Raw genomic sequence first — 24,152 nt, 5'->3', positions numbered from 1 at the left:
CATGTTGAGAATATAATGGAGTAGCTTGCAAATATTGATGATAGTATTCTTAATACTTCTCTTATTTCTCTAGTCTTTGCTAGCCTGCTTGAGTCTTATTAGAGTTTTGTCATTTCGCTTCACTTGCTTGCATGCTGATGCATACACATTTGATGCATTGGTATCATTGTTGCTGCAAAAAGAGTAGGCATAGGTGAATCGCTCCATTATAAGTATGGAAAATCAAGCATTCACAGCTAGTTGTAGGAATAAAGGAAAATCATGACAGCTATCAAACTCAAAGGGCAAAGGCAAATTAACTTCTTCCATATACTCTTCAAGCACCAAGGATGGGGGTGCCCAAAAAAAGAGATGTAATTATTGCAAGAAAAGGAGGCATGTCATTGAGGAATGCAAAAAGAGGATTGCTAAAAAAGAAGCAATCGGTCATGATTGTTGCTGAAAATTCAGCAAATGCAAATCAGCCCTCTACAAATAAGATTTTCGATAGTAGAGAGGTGGTATTTGTTGAATATGTTGGTCAGCTCTTCATGGGCTATAAAAATTATTCCAATGTAGGGCCGATGGATATGTTTGATAGTGTGTTGCCATTGTTTCGGCAAAGTGCACCCGATTTTGGTCAATTTCAGCAACCTATTGAGGGTTTACAGCAGCAAATCCAGCAGCAAACGTACACTGAACGACCACTTACTTTCAACCCATTGATCAAGGCACTACTGACGATGAAGTGGCCAATGAGAGGGTTGCTATTCGGGAAGCTAAAATAGTCCTTAGATGGATGTTGGATACATTACAGAGCAGCAAACAGTCTGTTTCACTTCTTGGTAGAGAACTAGAGCAGCCACTCGCCATGCATAATATAACTTGCTTGTGGAGGCACTTGTAGCTACTACATGCAATGAGGAACTTGTTTCTTTCGAGGATGCTTCAGAAAATGAGCATTGGATGACAACTATGCAGTCAAAGTTGGATTCTCTACATAAAAATGATACATGGGAGTTATGTGATTTACCTATTGGCAAGCGTGTTGTTGGCGTAAAGTGGGTTTACAAATTAAAATGTAGATCTAATGGTAGTGTTGATCACTACAAGGCACCTTGTATTGCCAAAGCTTATGCCCAGTAGCATGGAATTGACTATGATGAGATATTTACACCCAGTTCATGTATGACCACCATTCATAGTGTCATTGCTTTGATTGCCCATTTTGATAGGCATGTTCATCAGCGGGATGTAAAGATTGCTTTTTTAAATAGCGATCTTCACGAGGGGGTTTATGTCACTAAACCTTGTGGCATTGTTCGGAAAGGCTGAGAGAGAAAAGTGTGCTAGTTACATAAGGCCTTCTATGGCTTGAAACAGACACCTAGGGCATGGTATAAGAAGATACATACATATTTGATTGCTCTTGGTTTCAGTAAGTCACACATTGAAAGCATGATTTATATCCGCAAAGATGGGGATTATCTCTTGATTCTCATTCTTTATGTGGATGGCATGTTGTTGCTTGGACCTCATGAGACACTGACTATGACTTTTGATATCATAGATCTTGGCCACTTGTACCAGTGACTTAGCATACAATTTACTATAGTTGAGGGGGGTACTCTTTTGCCACAATCTAAGTACATCAGATAACATTTTGAACGTTTTTAGATGCAAGATTGTAAGTCTATCTCTACTCCAATTGAGACAGACCATAGGTTTACACTTGAGGATGCAAGAGATCCATTTGATACTTCTATTAGTAGGCTGTCGGATGTCTATTATATTTGTGTAATACATAGTTGGATATTCAAGTTGGGGTGTTGTAGTTGGGATACTTTATGCATAGCCTTGGTACTTTGCATTGGCAAGTAGTGAAATATATCTTTCACTATCTTCAAGGCACTCAAACTTTGGGCCTTTTCTAACCTAAAGGCATTTCTGTTTAGTTGCATGCATTCATAAACAATGACATTGTTGGATGTTTTGATATGTGGGTGTTCACTAGTGGTAATTGTTTCATGCTTGGTGTTTCATCTATCTCTTGGTTGAGCAAGAAGCAGTCTACAGCGGCCACATCTTGTTGTGAAGCTGAATATAGAGCAGCATTTACAACTACATTGAATATATATGGCTTAGACACCTTTTGGTGGATCTAGTGTGGGATAACAGTTACCCACTCTTATCTATATTGATAGTTAGAGTCCATGGTAGTTGTGAGGAATCTAGTTTTTCATGCTCACACTAAGCACATTTAGGTGCATTATCATGATCTTAGTGAGAGACTACATGTAGAGGAGATTGACTTGGTTTATGTTGCTACATAGGACAACATTTAGAGAGAAGTTTAAACTTTAAAGTCTTTTGCAAGGCTTTAGGCTTACTCCCATTTGGGGATTGATTTGCTAATTTCATATATACATTCATGTCATTCACTTGATGGGGGCATGTTACATTGATTGCATTCCTTTGTAGCTCTGGTGAGAATGCTCCCTTATCCATAGGTGCTTTTTACCTTTCAGTTGGAGAAGGGTTTATTATTATGTGAACACTTGTCAGTAGGTGTGGTATTTTAGTATCTTAGGGATTGTACTTTCATTATCATTCTCACATAGTGGATGTGATCTTCTAGCAACTTTCTTTTCTCTTGTTCACTGTGAGTGTGTGTTTGCTATTGAATCCTAACCTAAGAGATATATATTATATGGGATGATGCTCTACTAACCACAAGCCAACAGGCTCCTTTGAGGAGGAAGAGGCTGTGAAGAACATTGCTAGGGTTTCCATTGAGGACACACAGAGTACAACCACGACAGAAACACAAAGAGATAGATGCAGACACAGAGAGCACCTCAAATCCTATACGCAAAACTCAAAACTCACAAACAAAAGAAGAGAGAGAGAGAACACAACTCTGAAGTGAATGAATGCTGTAAATGAATGTAAGAGTGTACAGTGTGCTCAAGGGCAGAGCAATGTTGGAGTGTGACATCCACCAAAGACGGATCCCAATTCTGTGATCACTAGTCGGAGTTGTAGAAGTGCTGAACAGTGAATGGCAGCAGGCTGGTCACCAAAGCGCAGCAGTTTGGAGGCTGGAAACTAGTAAACGCAGCAGTGTACCACCCGTTCGAAAGCTGGAAACTGTGCACAAGTGCTGTAAACAGCAGGGTGACAGTTGGAGAAGGTGTGTCAGAGAGTGTAAGGGCCTGCAATGCTGAAAACGCAGGCTGACTGACCCTGGCAATGATGGGCGGCAGGCTGGAACAGTAGACTGGGACAGTCTGCAGATGTTGCCAGCAGATGGGAGCTGTCGCCTACAGCAATGGACAGGCTGAAGATAATGTGGCTGCAGTCGATGATAGCTAGATAGTAGATGGAGGCAGACTGCAGGCTGGAAACTGGGTGCCAACAGCAGTTGGTGTAACTTGCAAACAAGGATGAGACTGAATGGGGGCAGCTTGTCTATTTATAGATGTAGAAGGGTGCCCCTAAAATTAGGGTTTTTGGGAGACCATTGAAGGTCTCTTGGACCGCTCCCCTTTTTAGGGTTTTTCATTAATTAAGTGTGTTTTGGGGTTGTTTAAGAATGCTAATCAGTTGAAAAGTGTGTTTTAGCTCAATAGAGGCTAGAGCAGTGTGTCTTGACCTCAAATAGATGAACAAAGATAGAGATTGTCATTATGGTTGGTGTAGCCTTTGTATCTTTGGCACCATCGTTGGCTCCAAGCTTCAAGTGGGGTATTTTTGCAAACATTTGTTTAGTGTGGACTCTCGGTCTTCACTTTGGACTTCTCATCCTTCTCCTCTTGCTCCATGTTCTTGCCTTTCTTCTGCTTTTGACTGCCCCCTCTCGAGGATGACCCCCTCTCGAAGATGGCAGACAACTATCGTCACTCGTCGATAAACCTGTTCCCTGTGCAGCTCCCAAGAAGAAAGAACCTCTTATGTACACATCCTGCTCATCTTTCTTGCGTTGACTGATGAACGTAACATGCACATTTTGGGTATTATAAGCAAAGCTCGCGACCTTTTGTCTCGGGGGAGTATCTTAGAGGATGAAGCTACGCTACTCCTTGGTGGGGAGGTTGGCAAGGTGTGTTTACCCAACTGGGTGAGCACTTCTCCGCACTCGAGGAATGTTGTTCCAGGGCATTGCCTCGTAGCAACATTTCTCGGCAAGGCAATGCCGAGGTACTTGAGAGCATTATATGCATGATCCCTATCCTTAATCGGATAGAGAAATGACGATATCCTCCCTTTATGAACTTGTGCGCAAGCTCGTTCTTGTACATAGTTGGGCAAGCTTCTTTCTCTTATGCTCATTGTTGAGAAACCACTTCTTCAGTTCACACACTTCATTTAGGGTTTCACATTGATAGTCCCAAAAAGAATTGATGTCCACATTTTGGCCACTTTTTTAGTGGGTGCCCACAGAGTGGCTCTTCACCCTAGATAGCTTATACCTATAAATAGATAGTGACTTCATTCATTCTTATCTCTCTTTTCAGTCATTCTTTACCATCTTCTTTGGCCACCACCACCATCACTTTTCTTCTCTCACTAGCCCCTTCCATTGCCCTCACATCCCTTCAGGAGAACATTGTGGTTCGTGGCTTGTGGCTGCCTCCTTCTCCTTGCTTGCATTATCATCTCTAGGTTGGCGTTAATATCCTAGTCTCTGGCGACAGTCTCCCTCATTGAGTATTAATGATTTGGTCACTTGTCCATCATAGGCGCTACTGGGATCTACGTTTTTGCAGCCCAACTCATCCTTCGTTATTTGGCGTTATCATTATCCACTTGGAGTTAGTATTTGGGCTACTCTCTCTGCGTTTGACAGCTCCGACACTCTGGGATTTGTGTTTTATTGCCGAAGTCACCCCTTGGCATGAGAGGACTTCGATTCACTCCCTCAACAGCTGGTGATCTTCTTCCACATCTTTGACGGCATCAAAAGACTCGGTTCGCCCCCTCAACATCTGTCTTTCACCTTCCAGCGATTACTTCGATAGCCCATTGCCCAAAGGATTGCATTTTGCTCCCTTCACTTTGCAGATTTCCCACAAGTGCTGTTGCTATTTCAAATAGGATAGTGCAGTTATCTTTTGAGCTTTGGCTTTGTTGTATCATCTTTTCTTCTCATAGCATGATTCAATGTATCATCACCATATTCTTTTTGTTCTTTGAGTTTCTCTTGTCACTGTGTTTGCCGTATACACTTTGTGTTACATCCTGTAAACCCTACTATCTCTTTGCACTGTTGCTTATTTTTGACATTTTATGAGAGCGTACCTATTATTTTTGACATGGTATCAGAGCATTTTATTTTTGACTTGGTATCAGAGTGGAGGAGCTCAGAGAGCTAAAGACCTTGTTCATCAGAGAAAACAAAGATAGGTTGTGGGTTTGGCATTATCTACTGATTTTTCCCTTCATTTCTGTTGTATCACCAAGAGAGAGACATATCCCTCTCTTCCTCTCCCACCCACTCACCCTTTTATAGGTTGACACTCTGGTTCTATGACTTCTCCACAAGTAGATGGACAAACCACTGGGTGCTCCACTTCCAGCATCATTGGAACCCCCACCGATGACCGCTGCGATGGACTTTTGCTCCCTATACCGCTGGAGTATATGTGTCTATCCCCAGGCACTTGTGCCACCTCTCCCTTTTGGGCCACACAGTTTATTTTGCACCGGCTTTCAATTTTAATGCTAAAGGCAATAAGATGCGTCTGATGCGTACTAAGCTCTTTTAAGGCACATGAGGATCAATTGGTACCACGGCCTCCCCACGATTGCTACAATGCGCTACAGCGGTTGCCTTTACTTCTTCTAGGGTTTCAGGAATGCCATATCGCCAACCCGTGGTTTTGTAGTCCACTCCTTGAGAGACAGTGATTGTTGGCTACGGTCCCCTTTGTAGTCCGCTCCTTCAAGAGACAATGATTGTTCAACACCTTCCTTTACTTCAGCTCCGCCGTGTGCTTCACTGAGAGACAATGATTGTTGCCCACCCTTGGCTTAGCTTGAGCCGCCCTTTTCCCCATCCTCGACTACTCAAGTTTGAGAGGCCAGCTTTGGGAGTTCTTCGATATCTTTGACCCTTCAGATACCTTCTTCAGCACAATCGACGGCACTTTCTTCATCATCAGATGATTTGGAGTTCATGATCCATGAGTTTTTAGATTCCCTATCTCTTATAGAGGGGGCTTCAGAGGGGGAGGTACTCTCTTTGTCCTTAGAGGGGCCTTCTACTTCTTTGGCTTCAGAGGGGATTCTTGCACCTCCACCTTCACATCATGAAGTTCATCACCTACCATTTACTCTTTGGGGATGGCTGTTTTCGAGTAGTCATTTCTCCTACTAATACCTAGGATCTTCAGAGCTTGTCTAGATCGAGGCCTTGGAGGTTCAACCGTGACTTGGTGATGAGACCTTTGAATTACTTCTAACATGGAGTTATGGAGCTAGTGGCTTCTCTCGTGAGGTCGTGTTAGGTTCTATAGTTCATCTCGTCTACTGTTCCTTACTATAGGTTCCCTTTCAAGTGGTAATCTTGGATCTCTAGGATCCTCTTCTTCTTCATCGTATCTCCCTTCGCTCCTCTTTTTTCATACTTTTTTGGGATTGAGAGGGGGTGTTGAGAAACCACTTCTTTAGTCCACAGATTTCATTTAGGGTTTCACATTGACAGCCCCAAAAAGGGCCAATGTCCACATTTTGGCAACTTTTTTAATGGGCACCCACACAGTGGTGCGCCACTGTAGATAGCTTATGCCTATAAATAAGCAGTCACTTCGTTCATTCTTACCTCTCTCTTTAGTAATTCTTCACCACCTTCTTCGGTCACCACCACCCCCACTTTCCTTGTCTTACTAGCCCCTTCCATTGCTCTCACACCCCTTCAGGAGGACATTGCGGCTCGTGGCTCGTGGTTGCCTTTACCCTTCTTCTTCTGCCTTAGGTGCCTTGTTCTAGTATTAGGCCTTGCATTTGGAGCACCACTTGGTGTCACCATCATCTGCTTAGCGTTAGCACCCTTCTCCATCAGGCTTTACCTTCACCTGCGTTTTGCAATCTGGAGGCCTTCTTCTTGTCTGGCGTCATCATCTTCAGGTTGGTGTTGACATCCTAGCCTTTGGTGACAATCTCCATCATCGAGCAGTAGTGATTTCATCACTTGTCCATCATAGGGGCTGTCAGGGCTTGCGTTTTTGCATCTTGGCTTCTCCTCCATCATCTGGCGTTGCTCGTTTGTCACAGAGGCTGTTGCGATTTGCGTTTTTGCATCGCGGCTCATTCTCCACCTGGCATCATCATTATCCACCTAGTGCTAGCATTTGGACTACTCTCCTTGCGTTTGACAGCTCCGATACTCTAGGATTTGCGTTTTGTTGGCCAAGTTACTCTCGAGCATTAGAGGACTGCGGTTCACTCGCTCAATAGCTGGTGATCATCTTCCACATCTTCAACGACATCAGAAGATTGCAGTTTGCTCCCTCAATAGCTGTCTTTCACCTTCCTGTGATTACTTTGATAGCCCACTACCCAAAGGATTGCGTTTCACTCCCTTCATTGTGCAGATTTTCCATAGGTGCTGCCACCTCTTCAGACAGGACAGTGCAATTATCTTTTGAGCTTCGGCTCCGTTGTATCAGCTTTTCTTCTTATAGCATGATTTAGTGCATCATCACCGTATTCTTCTTGTGTTTTTGAGTTTCTCTTCTCACTTAGTGTTTTCAGTACACACTTTGTGTTACTCCACGCAAACCCTACTGTCTCTTTGCATTGTCGCTTATTTTTGACATGGTATGAGAGCATACCTGTTATATTTCACATCATATCAGAGCATGCATGTTATTCTTGATACTCATGTTGCAAGATAGTGACCGTTCTCGGACTTGTTTCCTTTCTTGATTTGGTTTCGGATTTTTGTCATTGTCTTCCATTCACTAGGCCTATTTAGAGGCCTTATATGCCGCTGCCCCCCCCCTCTCCCTACGCGTGCATTGATGCCCTTTGGTCCATGATCTGGGCTCACTAGGCTTTTAAATTGTCATAAAATGCAGTTATTGCCCCTAGTGTCCTAGGCGCTAAGTGACATAGGGTTAGGGTTTATTTTAGGGTTTTCTATGATGGTTAAGCCGTTAGGGTTTCTTTTTTAGTATTTAAAGACACTTCATGCCTCATTTACACAAGTCTGGCATTATTCAGTGTGATTGCCTTGAGTGTTGTACTCTCACACACTCATTAATACACTTCTTCTCATTCATGATTGAGTATTGTTGTGCATTGATTAATTCTTTCATTCTCTCTCATTTTCTATTAAATTAATTTCACAATTGCTCCATATTTGGGCCAACAATGGTATTGGAGCCGCTTTCCTTCATTGCTCTTGCCATCGCTTGCGATCATTCTCCACTAGCCATTGCCATTGAGCTCCTCTCGAAGTCCCGCTTGGTTGGCTGCCCCATGAGGCATTGCTACCGTGTTGACTCAAGCCTTATTGGCGATTGCACTTTGTGCCACCATCTTCACTTATTCACCTTTGATCACTATCATTGCTTGCTTGCTGATCAAATGCAAACTACTCCTATGTTGAAGGCTTGTCCTCCCCTTACCCATCTTGGTCGCTGCCAATCATTTTGTGGCCCAGTCCTTGGCCTAAAGGCATCGTCGTTTTCTCCCTCAGTGGATGTGATCAATGTGTCATGGGTTGTTGCTTACGGTTGGAGCAATTGTAGCCACCTGGTTTGAAGCGCCACTTGCCAGTCAGAGCTTAACACCATCACATTGGTTGCCAGCTTGCAGTCGTCAGATTTTTACCGCTTGTCCTTCCCCACTACCTGTTTCTGCGTCATTGCTTTTCCCCTTGTTGACCAACAGTCCATCACGTCGACTAGTTGACATGTCTCGCTACATCACCACCTGTTAGCCTCGTCATCACGACCTAACGACACGACCGAAGTACCCTCTACTATATCAACATGGCAGTTTTGCTGCCTTGGGGCCGACACACACATGATTGGAATAAAATTTATTCAGATTTATCATTTTATTTCCTTCCAACTAGAAGGCACTTGTTCACACACCAGCCCCTTGCCAATCACAAACTTACCCAGATTTGGGGCTTCTCTAAAATTCTCTCAATTCAGCCCCAATTCATGCTGAAATTTCAAAATTTCGCATCAATTTTCTCGAGTTCATCATCGGATTGAAGAAATTTGACGTTAATCTTTATCACATTCAGGGCTTTTCATCAAATTGACCAAATTCCAGTCCAAATTTGCCACCTAATTTTGGGGTTTTTTCAGAATTTGGCATTCTTCATCGACATTCAGCCTGAAAACATCATTGGCTGTGGCATTTGACATCTGTGCGCGGCCGTTCTGGTCCCACGGGTCCGCACGCGAAACCCGCACAAGAAACATGGCCTGCGGGCACCCAGCACCACGTCGGGTCTCTAAGGGTTGGAACTTCACAACATCTTTTGGGTAAAAATTACACCAAAATTGTCAAAATTCTCTTCAAATTTCCAATAAAATTTGCACTCAATTTCATCCCAATTTCTTTAGAAAATTTGGGGCTTTTCTGAAATTTATCAAATTTCATCAATATTGAGGCTCAATTCACATTGTGGTGTGGCATTCCACAACATTTAGGTAAAATTTTAATCCAATCTCTTCATTTTTTGGGTCAAATTCCACCATTGAGGCTCCCAAAATTTGGGGCTTCTGCCCAATTCCACCATTGAGGCTCTCGAAGTTTGGGGCTTTTGCCTCAATTCAATTTTCTTAGCCCTCAATGTGCTCCAAAATCATATTATTTGGCTATTGGCCTTGTTTTGTCCCCAACATTGAAGACATTTTTTTATTTCGGTGTATTATTGGGCAAATTTTCAGTATATTCTGTTGCTGTCCACATTATCGGAGCACTTTTAGCCATTAATCACTGATCTCGTTTCCATAAGGTGCCGGTGTAGATGGAGGCACTGGGACACAATAGCCTTGTCCAAAGCAAGGCTCGGACACAATATTATGACCAGAAGGTCCACTAGGCAATGCCATGGAGGTAAACTATGGAGGCAACTGATCCACACTCGGGAGAGACTGAGTGGGATACCCAGGTTGCAATGATTCCGAAAGTGTGTATGAGGCAGGCGGAACACCATCCGACTGAGGGAAGGATGAGGTCCTAAAGGATGTGCCTATGTTTCCATACTCCTCCGGAGTGATGTGCGGTGCGACATGAGGTGTCTGAAATGGAAATGTAAATGTAAATGGTGTAAATGGAAGCGGTAAAGCAGCGGAAGAAGGTGGTGGGATGGGTGGGTTTTGAAAGTGAGGTGTATGAGGTGCAGATTCTTTTTGTTCATTTTTATCATATAAAGATTGAAAGTGAAGATGATGATACACCATATAATGAAGTGAAAGGAACACCAAATTTATTCTGATTATGTGAACTAGATGAAAAAGAAGGAAGGACAGAAGAAGAGTTACTTGGCTTTTTCTTATAATCCCTGCGACGTGTGTTAACATACAAGAATTGGTTCTCTAGAGGACCTTTTCCATAGTCAATAGACTGGACTCTTTCTTCCACATGATCTCTAACAGTATATTGCAAAACAGAAGAGGTAAAAGAAAAAGGCACAAAAGACGAATCAAAAGTACCTTGCACTGGAGAGGACGGAAGAATCTCAAAAAATGGAACATACTTTGGATCTTGCTCTCTAAGAGGGGGTCCATCCTTGATGGAGGTCTCGACGGCCCTGCAACATCATCAGAGTTACGCGCAACATCTGAAGAGTGAAATCCATACACACCTTCATTTAGAAGCTTTTCTTGAAGGGCAATCCTTCGGTCGAGCTCCTCAATATTCTTTTGTCGATAGGCCATGATCAGTTTATATTCCTCAAAGATCAGCCTGCCTATCTTTTCTTCCAGGTACTCAGATGTTTTTCCCACCATGTCAGAACTTTGTGGAGCAAGCTGATCGGCCACTGTTGCTCGGTTCTCGGCATAGGCTGATCTGGAGATTGAATCGGTGTTGATGTGTTCGAAGTCATTTGAACCTACTGTTGTTTTTGCTTCTTGAGAAGAGCTTTCAGATCAAAGACCTAGGTTTCTCAGAGAGTACCAAGCTCTGATACCATGTAAAGAAAAATACCCTAACACAGAAACATAAACAGAAACCGTACGACAAAGCACAGACTGATAAAAAGAACAGAGTTAGGGTTAGGGTTAGAGTAACTTAGAGACAATGAACACAATGAATAAATGAAATGATATGACTACTAATAATACGAAGCTCATGCAGCAAACACACTATGCAGCGAATGAATACTGAACCTCGAACTCCTGTATCTCTAGGATCAAGGCAGGGGTAATGAGCTAGAGAGTGTGTCGTACTCCGAACTGATCCCGAATCGCAGCAAGACAGACTCCGGATGTCAAACACTAGCAAACACAACAGTGAGAAGCTGGATCTGATGACAGCCTCCGGATGTTGAACACTAGCAAACGCAACAGTGAGAAGCTGGATCTGATGCAGACAGCAGTGAGGAGAGAGAAAGACTAAAAACGGAGTATGCAGGAGTGAGAAAGACTAAAAATGCAGGCATGACAGCTTGGAGGAGAGAGAAAGACTAAAAACGGAGCCGGCAGGAGAGAAAGACTGAAAACGCAGGCAGGACAGCCTGCAGGAGAGAGAAAGATTGCAGCGATTGCAGACAGGAGAGAGAAAACTGTCTGGGCGGCAGTTGGAGCCTGCAAACGCAGCAGTTTGGTGGCGTGGCAGGATGTACGACAGTAGTGCAGATGAATAGCAGTCAATTGCCAGGCAGAAATAGCAGCAATCAGCGTGTGGAGGGCTGGAAACAGGTGCTAGACTATAGGGAACAGTGATGGACAGCAAGGGTTGAGATGTCCTCCGTGACCGGGGTGTGGGCAGCATGCTGGTAACACCTGAAACCTGCAAAAACGAGATTGTGAAAGAGTGGAGGGCTGGCTGCCAACTTGTAGAAAATTAGGGTTCTAGATCCTCTCCCACTTAACTTTCTCGATCCGCTCCCTGTTTTAGGGTTTTGGCTAAAATAAGCCTAAAATAAGCATGTTTTGGGGTTGTTTAAGTGGCTAATTGCATTTCTTAGCAGAACAGTCCATCCTCTTCCAATCCTTCCAAGGGTACATCCACCAAACCTAAGAGGTAATTATTGCCGAAAGATAGGGCATGACGTCACTGAACGTCGTAAGCACATTGGATCGGAGAAGAAGAAGGAATCTAGTCTTGCTCTTACACATGAGACTGCAAACTATTTTCAGTTTAAGGATTATACTTTTTCCATTCAATGTTAGTAAAATCCTTTTTTGCTGAACATTATTTTCATCTCTCTGAGATGTACCAAAGGGGGGTATAGTTATGTTTGTTAACAATGCCCCTTATGCAGTTAAAGGCATTAGACATGTGCATGTTGTCTCCGTCTTGGGCACTCGTTTGACATTGCATGATGTTCTCTATGTGCCCAGCATCAAGAAGAATCTTATTTCCATTTCAGCTATTGCAACTTCACGGTTTTGCATAATTTTTGATGGCCCCCCGATGTGCAGTATATGATGATTGACTTTCTTCTTCCATTGTCTTTGACAAGCACCCTCACTAAAGGTCTCTATCGGCTTGATATTTATGATCAGCAACTTGCTGAAAATCCTATTGATAGTGCCTTATTAACAAATGAATCTTTTCATGATACACATTTATGGCATCAAAGGCTTGATGAAGCTCTCTAGTCAGAGGATATGGTCAAAGATTTTCCAAAAATTCACTTGCCATCGAATCACATTTGTGAAGTTTGTTTACTTCATAAGATGCATCAGTTCTCCTTTCGTAAGGATTCTCACGTTCATTCGCTATCTATTTTGCATCTCCTTCACAATGATGTTTGTGGTCCTATATGCGGATCAAATCCATTGGTGGATTTCTATATTTTGTTGCATTCATAGATGACAAATTCTGATTCACTTGGGAGTTTCATTTTTATTATTTAAAGACACTCTGTGCCTCATTTGCACAGGTGTGGCATTATGTAATGTGATCACCTTGAGCGTTGTACTCTCTTTCACTTATTAATACATTGCTTCTCATTCATGATGGAGTATCGTTGTGCATCGATTAATTCCTTCATTCTCATTCATTTTTTGTTAAATCAATTGGACAATTGGTTTCCTCATGCCCCCCCCCCCCCCCCCCCCCCCGAAAAAAAAACAGCCACCCCCTGCAGAACTTTTTTTTTTCCTTCTCCTGCTGTCTCTTGTCTCATCTCTCTGTTCTTTATAGCTTCACCTTCCATGTAGATTGTGCAATCTGGTTCCAACTAGTTGTATTGGAGCTGTCCTGCCACTATGTTTTTTTTTCCTTCACTGCTTTTCAAGTTCTCTCAAGTAGAAGAAATTTACTGGCGTGATCTGAATCAGCTCAGATGTTTCTTCTCTCTGAATTGTGAGACAGCAAAACAGCAGAGGACTTTTTCATAAATTGAGATAACATACTGTAGGCAAAACCAAATATGGAGCTTGTCAAGAAGTGAGGTAACATTGCAGATAAGCGAATGCACGATGGACACTTAACAGGAAAGGGAAACATCAGCATTTTTATGAACAGTTTTGTGAGGCTCTTTATTTTTGTGCTTTGAGTTGTGTCTTCTGTGTGTACATGCTTGAATCAAGGTAATTCAGAGCCTGCAATCTACATGTCCACCATTTTCTCAACCATGTCACCAAAATCTTCTACTAGGACATTTTCCCTCCCTCCCTTAATCTGATAAGAGGTTGCTTTGAGTTGTGTTTTCTGTGTATAGCATGTTCACTAATCAAGGTAACTCAGAGCCTGCAAATCTGTAACCTGCACATGCTTTTCCTTTCCCAATAGTGGATGTAATCTAATAAGATGGCTCACATTTGCCTCAACCTTGTTCCACAAATTTAATGGTTGCTGGCTGTAATTCAGAGCCTGTGAACCCATAATCTGCACATGCTTTTCCTTACCCTGTTTGGAGAGGTTCTATAGATGCAACCTTGGTAAGCTGTCTCACACCTGCTGCCTTGCCCAGGCATCCATTCAATGCATTTTTTTGAACCCTTTCTTCTGCAAACATAAAGCGAACCCATAATCTGCACATGCTTTTCCTTACCCTGTTTGGAGAGGTTCTATAGATGCAACCTTGGTAAGCTGTCTCACACCTGCCTTGCCCAGGCATCCTTTCAATGCATTTTTTTGAACCTTTTTTTCTGCAAACATTGAAATGGATGCCCCCCCCCCCCCCCCCCAAAAAAAAACCAAAAAAAGGAAGAAGAAAAACTCTCACTTAATCTTTCTCTCTTCGCAGCAATGGGGTTCCATCCTCAAAAGCACCTTTGTATTGTGCAATCTGATTCTTACAGAGTTATGAGTTAGGAACAAGACAAAAGTGTGGCCCAAGGTTGCTCTAAGACAAAGATGGAAGTGAAGGTTTTGTTAAAGATGAGTAGAAAAATAAGAAATGTGGGATATGGTTGGTTAGACAAACATGGATGGAAGTGAAGGAATCGTTGATTCAGTCAGGAGCTGATGTAGATTATTACTCACTGGATTAATTGCTTGCAGGATGGCAATGAGGTATTCTTTAAAATAAAGCGAACCACACAATTAAAAAAGCTTATGAATGCCTACTGTGAGAGGCAGTCCATTGACCCCAACTCCATTGCTTTTCTTTTCGAGGGCCGTCGTCTGCGTGGTGAGCAGACACCTGATGAGGTACAAGTGGTTATCTGCAGGTGAATTTTTTGGAATGAACGCTTTATGCATTTCTAATGTTTTCCTCTTGGCTTGCAAACTTAGCTTGAGATGGAAGATGGGGATGAAATTGATGCCATGCTCCACCAGACAGGCGGGTTTTCAAGATCGTGTTTTGGATAGTGAAAATCTCATGTAATGTGTCCTTTGAGGAGCTACCAAAGTTCCTTTGGATGTCGTTTTTGTGCATCATATTTGCTACCGCGGATGCTTGTGGCACTATGTTTAACTGCTCAATATGAACATTCAACGGTTCAGTTTGGGATGTGTGTTGATCTTTTAGTTTTTTAAAAAGGAGTGCTGGCACAACTAAGATTAGTACTGTATCTTCCAAGTGAACATTTTCAGGCTTGATGCTTTACTTGATATTAGTTTCATTAGGATCTTAGTAGTAGCCTACATTGAAAATTGTTTGGAGTAAGGTTATGGCAAGTGACATGTTTTGTCTTGCTAAGACATCTACAGCACAGTGATATTGTAGGTTGTGCTGCTTGCCCCTCACTAGATGGAATTGCTGCTTGCCCCTCACTTGTTCACAGGTTACATCTTATTGGTAGTGCCTTAGCTAGTAAAGATACATGATTGTATTGCTGTTCTATATTGTATGTTTGAACTTGCAATAGCCACACATTGACATTTGATTTTGATAGCTTAGTATTGGCTTTGCACTCAAAGTTTAGATGTGATGCTTTTGTTTAATGATGGATTCTTGGTGCCCAAGATATCTGAAGGCACATGCAAGTTTATTAATGTAATTGCACACTTGATGATAATGTAATGCTAAGTAGTCAATAGTCAACTTCAAATTCAATTCTCTCATATACTTCTGTGTTGCCTTTAGTTGCATTGCTTTTATACGGCTAGCAACATGTTCATTTTGTACTATTGAGAAATGCAAAGATCTAGGTGGGAAAAGTTGTTACTTTTATATTCCTAGAATGTTAGAATATTTCAAACTAGGTGATGTAACCTTACATATAGGTGCCTATGGCAATGACCTCATGAGCTAGTCTATGAAGTTTGCATGGTATGATTATTGATTGAAGGGGTGTATGTATGGGTAGTTTGTTGACTTGTTGGGTCATGATGTAGCAAAGCCTCAATGTATTAGATTGGGTGGCATCATGATGCCAATCCACAAACTATTTTTATCTTGTTTGACTACCTTATGCTGTTTAACCTTCAAAATTCTTTTGTTGAGATCTTTAAAGATAATCAATTATATCTCTTTGCTTGATTATCATACACCAGCTTTCATTCTTTGAGAGTTTGATGATCCAAAGATTGTAGTAAGTCTCAATATATGTGTGTGTGTCCACACACACACACACACACACACACGTATGTATAGGAAGTATCAGTCTAGCTTGTTTTTGGATGATAGCCTTGGTCCAATAGCATAATGTAGTGATGATTGTGCTTTTGGCATAAAGAGAACAACACCTTGAGAGACAAAGCCTTACCAACATAGATTTGTTTCCACTTGATTGTGATAGAAGTCTCATTGTAGCAGCTTAGATGTATAAAGAACTTTGTACATTACAAGGGAAGTACGTGTGAGGCCATATTAGGGGTTCTTGAGATAGAAAGAAATCCAAAGAATGAGTACATAAATTGATGAGGTTGCACTTGGTACTTCCATACAAAAGAAGAATGTTAGAACTAGTACATTGACGAGTATTCTAGATGTCAAGGGTACAACCAAGTTGTCATCCCTATCACCATATATATATAGTATCATAGCAACTCCATTGTAAATATGTTGGTGAATAAAGATGAGCATCCATCAATGTCATGTTGTGTAAGGCCATGATTATGACACTGAGTCCATGAACATAGTATGTTTGTAAGGGTTAAATCGACCTTGTGAACTTATTAGTTGGGTTATGATATTGGTCTTGTGGAATAGAGACTCAATCGAAGATGAGGATATTAGAGGAGATGGGGGGGGGGGGTGGTGTGAGGGGTTGTGTCGGTTTACCTTGTCCATCAATTGTGACATTAGAGGAGATATAGCAAAGTGAGGCATCAGGTTGGTAGGGGCATTGTGTGGTACGTGTAGTTGCTTTGTTTTGGGGGGTGAGATTTGCCTTTGGGATGCTTTCCTTAGGGCCTTAAGCTATGGACCATTTATGAAATTAAAAAGACAAAAGAGTTTGAAATAAAAAAGACTTAAAAGAACATATATTTCAAGGACTAAGGTGTAGGTACATAAATGCATAAGATGCACTTATGCACATATTTGTAATTTAGTTTTCGATGTTGTTGCAAATTACACAAATCAAGAGCTTTGTAAATGTGCCTTTTGGTATTTTCACGACCTTATAGTTCTTCATATGGTTTCTAAAATTACAAAGAAGTAAATTGTGTTGATGATGTCACATAGCTACAACCTCCATAAGTTCCATAGTTGATTGGGGAAACCTTCAAATCCTTTCTAGTGTGCATAATGTATATATTGTATAGATACTAGGATACATCCCCCTTTAGTCACATGGCTACTCAACCTCCACAAGTCCCATAGTTGATTGGGGAAACCTTCAAATCCTCGCTAGTCTACATCATGTATATACTCACAGATACTAGGATACATCCCCCTCTTCTCATGGAGCTTATGGAGGCTTATGCAAGCTTTGATATTTTGTTTGATGAATTCCATTATGACTTGTAATTATGAACATCATAGATCCATTGCAGTAGTGGAAGATAATAGTGATTATTACATACTTCCAATTATTGCTAATATTTTGAATGGAAGGTTTCTCACTTAGTAGTATCGCTTGATTTTTAAGACTTTCTCGATCTTCATCACTCACTTTTTGGTAATCGTTGTGTGGTCTTTAAGCTTTGATCAATTTTCCTTGTTGCTTTTTGAGTAATCCTACTTTGGCATTGTAGGTTCATCTTTTACATTTGCTTGTCCATCAACACCATCAAAAGAAGATTTATTTAGAAAAAATACCACTATAATTTAAAAGAAATTTTAGACCAATTCCTACTATGATCCCCACATTTTGAATTATGACATCATGAACTTTTGAGAGGGAGGGATTGTACACCTAGGCAGGTGTGATTCGGGGTAGCAACTATCGGCATGGATTGGAGTGACAATCCTTGACCCCATCCCAGTTGAGCTAGGTATCTGATGCTTCTTGAGTAGAAGCTTATGATGTTGAAAACTATAGGGAAAAACAAGGGGAAAAGAGACCCTTTTTCCACATTGGAAACGTCTAAGTTGTTTTGTGGATATCGACAACATATATCCTTTATTTGTCTCAATCATTTACACAACACCCAAGCTATCATCACAACACCGCCATCTACTTAATTGGATCCAAGAGGCAACTATACATGGTACTATGTAACATATGAGGTAGGTCACGATGGTTTGGCTTCCTTTTTGGGCGTGTTTGCTTGAGAGAGGGAAGAAAGTGCCAAAGAAGGCACAGATTGTTGCAAGGCTTTGTGTGTTTTTAGAGTCTTGATGATTTTAGATGATCATATTGGTAACAAGGAGAGGGGAGAGTTGGTTGACATGATGATGATGATGATGATGATTGAGCAAACCAAAAATATGTCACATGTAGGACCATTAGTGGATGCCATTCAAAGATGTTGAAAACTTCAACGGGCATTTCGATGAGATGGGCTCACATAAATCGTACCTCTAGTAGTGTTGCAATCTCCTCTTGTGTTCTTTACCACTAGTGTCAATTTAATAAGCTACCATCTAAGGTACATTAGAGGTATATCTTAACCCAATGGTTACTTTATTGGAGTTCTTTTGTTGTTGTTGTTGTATGGCTAATTTTTTGGGCTTAAGAAGTCAAAAATAAGTTCATACTAGGTGCTTCGTGCCTAGATCATGCAAAGCATGACACTAGCCTAGTGCTTCACATTATGTTATTGATAGTTAGAATATTTTGCATCCTAAGGTACACTTCATGGAGTAAGAGGGTTCATACATAAGCATTAGATTTAATTTTATGGCTCACACACTAGATCATGCTATCTATCCATTTATACTATATTAAAAACATTAGCTTATAGTAAATTTTAACTTTCTATTAGTAACTTATAATTTATTATAAAAGCTTTAATTAACTCCAACAACAACAACAACAACAACAACAACAATCATCATCATCATCATAAAATACATATGTTAATTATAGGGGTGGGTGTGTGGTTTGGGGGTTGCCATGTGGTACAATGTGGAGGGCTTGAATGGTTGCCATGTGGTAGTCCCCTTAAAGTTTTCATTAATATATATTAGAGATGGAGATATAGATATAGATATAAGCATTGTAGACTATAAATTATAGACACAAAAGTTACTATTTTGGTAAAATTTTTAAAATTTTCCCAAAAAGTCAAATATAAAATTTAGTTTTATAATATTTTACCCTATTCTATAAACTAGTGCGGCAACAAATAATTGCCCACCTATTTGCACACAAAAAATCATAAGAGTTTCTTATTTTTTACAATAATACCCTCGTTTGTATGTTGTTCAGCCTCACAAGTGTGGCACTGAAGTTTATATTGCAAAAGGTCTCACTCTCAAAAATTTAACCTTTGGAATGATGAGTGATAGTTATTGCCCACTTCATGGGGCCTTAATTTGGTGATCCCTTCTTCTACCCTCTAAAATAAATCACATTGGGATGATAACCAATAAATAAAGGTTTGTTAATATGTTTAGAGAAGTTCAACTAGAATGATGAATTCATCATTTGTGATCTAACTCAAACAGAAGAGGAAAGAGAAGTGGATCATGTCAAAAGCACAAGTTGACTACTAGGAAAGAAATTATTCTAAGCAATTAGGAGAGGAAGGAGATGCATTTGATCACATTCGTTAGCATAGGACTAGGATTTTGATCCAATACTTAAGACTTTAACAACTCTATTTATGACAACATGCAATTTGGTGAATGGGGAGGGCATATCCCTCATCTCTATACATTTGAGGGAGAATTGTGTCAACTGCCTCGTACATAGTGCATAGTTTATGTAGCTTTTCACATTACGTTACAAAAACATAAAATTTTCAAATGAACCAAAACCAGTCATGATTGTTGGTTCGTGGGAACCCTACACCAAGGATGAATATTAACATCACAAGTACTCACTAACTTTGAGCATTAGGAGGAAGGAGCCAATCAAGTGGAAGAACTAGGTTGGAAACTAGTACCTAGATTTTATGTGTATGTTACCAAGGATGAATATTAATATCACAAGTACTCACTAGCCTGAGCACTAGGAGGAAGGAGCCAATCAAGTGGAAGAACAAGGTTGGAAACTAGTACCTAGATTTTATGTGTATGTTTTAGGAGAATATGCACTTTGGTGAATGGGGGAAGGCATAATCCCCATATTTACAAAATTTAGAGAGAGATTTTGCCACCTCTCTACCATATATATTGTATGGTACTTAATATAATGAAGTGCACTAGATATATATACAATGACTTCTTTTCCATTCTCTTCAAAAGTGATGCTAATCAATGATATTTTCTCAAGCAATACAATTTCTAATAAACTTGGGCAAAACTACATGCACTATAACAATTCATGTGCTCAAAGAACCTCAATTAAGAACCATAATTTGTAAATAGAAATAAAAATGATTAATAAGTCATATAGTTATTTGTATTTCATTATGACTCCCGTTTTCTATTTGGAGGTTTAAGGGTTTATAGAAATATTTAAACACCATTATATGTGAAATTAGCTCTTGTTCCATTGTTTATATTGAATGTGGATGTTGAGTCTCACAATTACTTTCATGGGGACAATAATGAGGACCTTACCAAATAAGCACCCTCTAGAAACATTTATTACTTTGTTGACTTTGGTTAAGTCTAGAAGATTTTGCAAATCCTACAAGGGAGAAATGTTATCTTTTTTCCTAATAATTATATGATTTGTCAAATATAATCCATGAAAAATCATGGTTTAGCAAAACAACAAAGCCAAAAAAACAAAAAAAGTACTACCATATAGATTTTGGAATGACTACATTAGTAGAGTAGCATGACTAGGTTAATGAAGTTAGCACAAGTAATATACCATGTCAAGGTCAACATTGTCTAGAAGGGTGTCATGTGCCTCTTTATGAGTGGCACCATCCAAATCCCATATGATACACAAACTCAGTTGGTTGGGTAGTTTCCGAGTCTAGCTTGCAACTAATTGTCAAGGTATCACTCATAAGAATTGATCAAGGGGTCCCTATACATGTCTTCCTAAAAACAACAATCTAAGATAAGTCATTTTGCAACAAATTTTAAATGAAAGTATTTAATATTGCACTTTTTTCTAGAGGGTGAAAGTTTCTTTCATGGTCTCAAGGACCAGTAATCCACCACAGTGTTTCCTTAAATCAATTTGCAAGATTTTTGGATTAGGGGTATCTTTTAATAATCCTCCAACCTACTCTTTAGCACTTGTTATAATAGGAGGAAGATCCTCACCTTCATTGAGTAACAAAAGGAAGGTGGCCATCCAGAAGAGGAAGTCAGTGCCATGTTGATCATATTCATCCATCTTGGCTTCCTTAGAGGCGATCCTCTTGAAAAAGGTGCATGTGAATTCATCACAACTTAGTCATTTAAGAAAGGTCCAGGTGCTATCGATGAATTTAAGGAAATCACATGGGACCCAATCCTTGTTGGAATTTTAAAAGGGTAAAATAAACTTTCTAACGTGGTTTTTCATGTAGTGAAGAGGGTATTCCAAGCTTAGTATATGCAACAAGATGGTAACATAATACTTGATGTTGAGAGAAAATACCTAATAGAAGTTAGATCTCCATGCAAACTTTGTGGTTTTGAGAAATTACATGGAGTTAGCAAAAGCATGATCCATTGAGAGAGGGTGATAAGAGGCAAAGTGCAAGGGATGTTTGAGAGAGGAGAAGTGGTAACAAAGTCAAAAATTGAAAATAAGGGCTAATTATTAGTTTATATAGGCACTGGATTTAATAAATATTTTGAAAAATTCTCAATTAAAAAAATATTTTTGTAAATAGAATAAACCAAATTGCTAAATAATCCAAAAGTATACAGTGTTAATAAATCAATATATATATATAAATAAAAAATATAAGCCCTCAATCTATTCATTGTGAATTTTTGATACATTGCCTATCTCCACACAAATTCTAACTTGTTGCAAAGCACTTGATACCATATTATTCTTCATTGTTATTTTTCATTAAAAAATAAAAATAATTTAGTAAGTTTCAAACTATAATTAAGTAATGAAAGATAACACAAAAAAATGTTACCTTTGTGCACCCCATCATTTTTTAAAGTTGGAACTAAAGAAGTCCTCACTTATATATTTACAAATGAGGATGGAGGGACAATGATGTGTATTAGTGGTTTTGAAGATATAAGAAAAAACATGAATTGGCACAAACCATGAAAGGCCCACTAATCTTGAAGCTTTTTCAAATTTCAATGAACTATGAACTTTATATACAATCTTCAACTTCAATGCTTGAAGTGACCAATCTTCTAGAATGGACTATTCTAAGGAATTGAGAGATGTAGACGAAAGCAATTCAAGAGAGCCATATGAATTAACCATGTAGGCAATATATATATGAATTTAGATAGGAAAATCTTAGGGTCTAGAAGATATGACTTTTTGAGCATCATTACCTTAGGTACATCTAATTGTCAAGGTTTGCAAGTCCCATCAAGCTTCTCAAAGGTTGAGGGAAAATGCGTGATAGGAAAAAATAATTATAAACTCTAACAATAAATAGACAAATAAGGATATGAAAGCAAAATATGTTGTTGAAATGTTGAGCTCCACATGAGCTAGTATCCACTACATGCTATAGTGGTGTGGCAAGACTTTTACTCATAGTGGTATGTTAGGTAACCAATATGGAGAATATGCCAATGATTCTATAGCTAGACTACACCCACATTGTCCCCTCTTGGTTATGGCACATTTATTATGCCACCTTATGTATCCTTAGTAGGTTTATACTTAGTGACCCTTTGTACATACGTTCCAGTACTTTCATATTAGTCTTTTATCATGTTATAAATTGAGTTCTTTTTTGTGGAAGAAGAAGAAGAAGAAGAAGATTTCATCCCTACTTCTTTGTGTATTCAAGTCTCCATTGTGTGTGTGCTCTAGGTTGCTTCATCTCTTTCTCCTCTTATTTGTTTACATGGTATTAGAGAAGTCCTACAATTGCACAAAACTCAATTGAAGGCTTAAGTGAAGGAGGAGCGTGAAAGAAAGCAAGCAAGCAATGGGCAAGAAGCTCTTCTATCTTGTTCAATTTGCCTTGGAATATAGTCACAGGAGACTCTTGAGGAGGCTAGTAGAGCTACCGTATCTGATTACAATGAAACCTAGTGAGATTGAAGAGCAATATGTATGTTGCATATAAGACTTTTGGGTCTTGCCACCATTGATTTTTTCCATCTGAAGTTATTTTGGCCTCTGTTCTAGTCTTATAGGTTGGTCGAAGGTAAATTTTGGGTATACTACAGATTCAACTGTGTTTGTTTTTTATAGGTCTAGAGGTTGCACATTTCATATTTATAAAATTTCAAGTATTTGTTAGGTTTTAGATACAAAGGGCATCTGCATACAAATCGTAGATTGCAATTATTGTTATGCAGTCCTAGTGTAAAAGGCAACTATTTTTAGTTGTGCACTTGGTATTGCCTTGGTTGTGGATTGCATTTTGCAAGGTTGCTTATCTTGTTAAAATGTCGAGAAATTTTAACTAGGTTGTTAGTGAGAAGCTTGATAAGAATAATTATCATGTTTGGAAGTTTAGGATGACAAATTTATTTAAGGGCAAAGGTGTTGGAACTACATATTAAAGGAGACATGGTAGTGGCACCCAAAGTCCCTGAATGACATGCTATTCTAGAACAAATAAAGGCTAAGAAGGATTCAAAGCAAACACAAAGTAAAGTGATATATTAGCTATCTACGAGTGCCATAGATAATATGATGGGCTATTTGTAAGAATCAGAAACACTTGATATTGCTTGGAAGAATTTGGCAAGGTTGTTTGAGGTAAACACAAAAAGGCCAAAAATTTGCAGCTTAAGTTGAATCAAGTTAAAAGAGGAAATTTTGAGGAAATTTGTCCATCAATGACTATGCATTAAAGATCAAGAGCATTTTAGAGTCTCTTGAATCTATTTTTATAGGAGTTGATGATGATAATGTTATGCAAGCATGTTTAGATTGACTTGGAGCGTTACGTAATCTATGAATACCATGGATGTCCCTAGCTTTGCAAATTTGATTCCTATGTTGATACTTGAGGAGAAGAGATGCTACTTG

General features: G+C 39.8%; 1 protein-coding gene across 1 annotated transcript in view; it reads left to right on the top strand.

Moving 5' to 3' along the window:
• Positions 1–15,082, top strand: part of LOC148039550 (small ubiquitin-related modifier 1-like) — a 49,867-nt gene extending 34,785 nt beyond the window's left edge. Inside the window, exons 2-3 of the mRNA XM_087691830.1 lie at positions 14,629–14,778; positions 14,863–15,082. Coding sequence (XP_087547956.1) covers positions 14,629–14,778; positions 14,863–14,940 — 228 coding nt within the window. The 3' untranslated portion in view covers positions 14,941–15,082. The remainder of the gene's footprint in view (positions 1–14,628; positions 14,779–14,862) is intronic.
• The last annotated feature ends 9,070 nt before the right edge of the window (positions 15,083–24,152 follow it).

This window comes from Lygodium microphyllum, chromosome 2 (assembly GCF_053477565.2).
Source record: "Lygodium microphyllum isolate KBCC chromosome 2, Lygodium_microphyllum_v1.1.10, whole genome shotgun sequence".
NCBI classification, from domain to species: Eukaryota; Viridiplantae; Streptophyta; class Polypodiopsida; order Schizaeales; family Lygodiaceae; genus Lygodium; species Lygodium microphyllum.
This window is presented reverse-complemented; position numbering and strand designations above follow the sequence as displayed.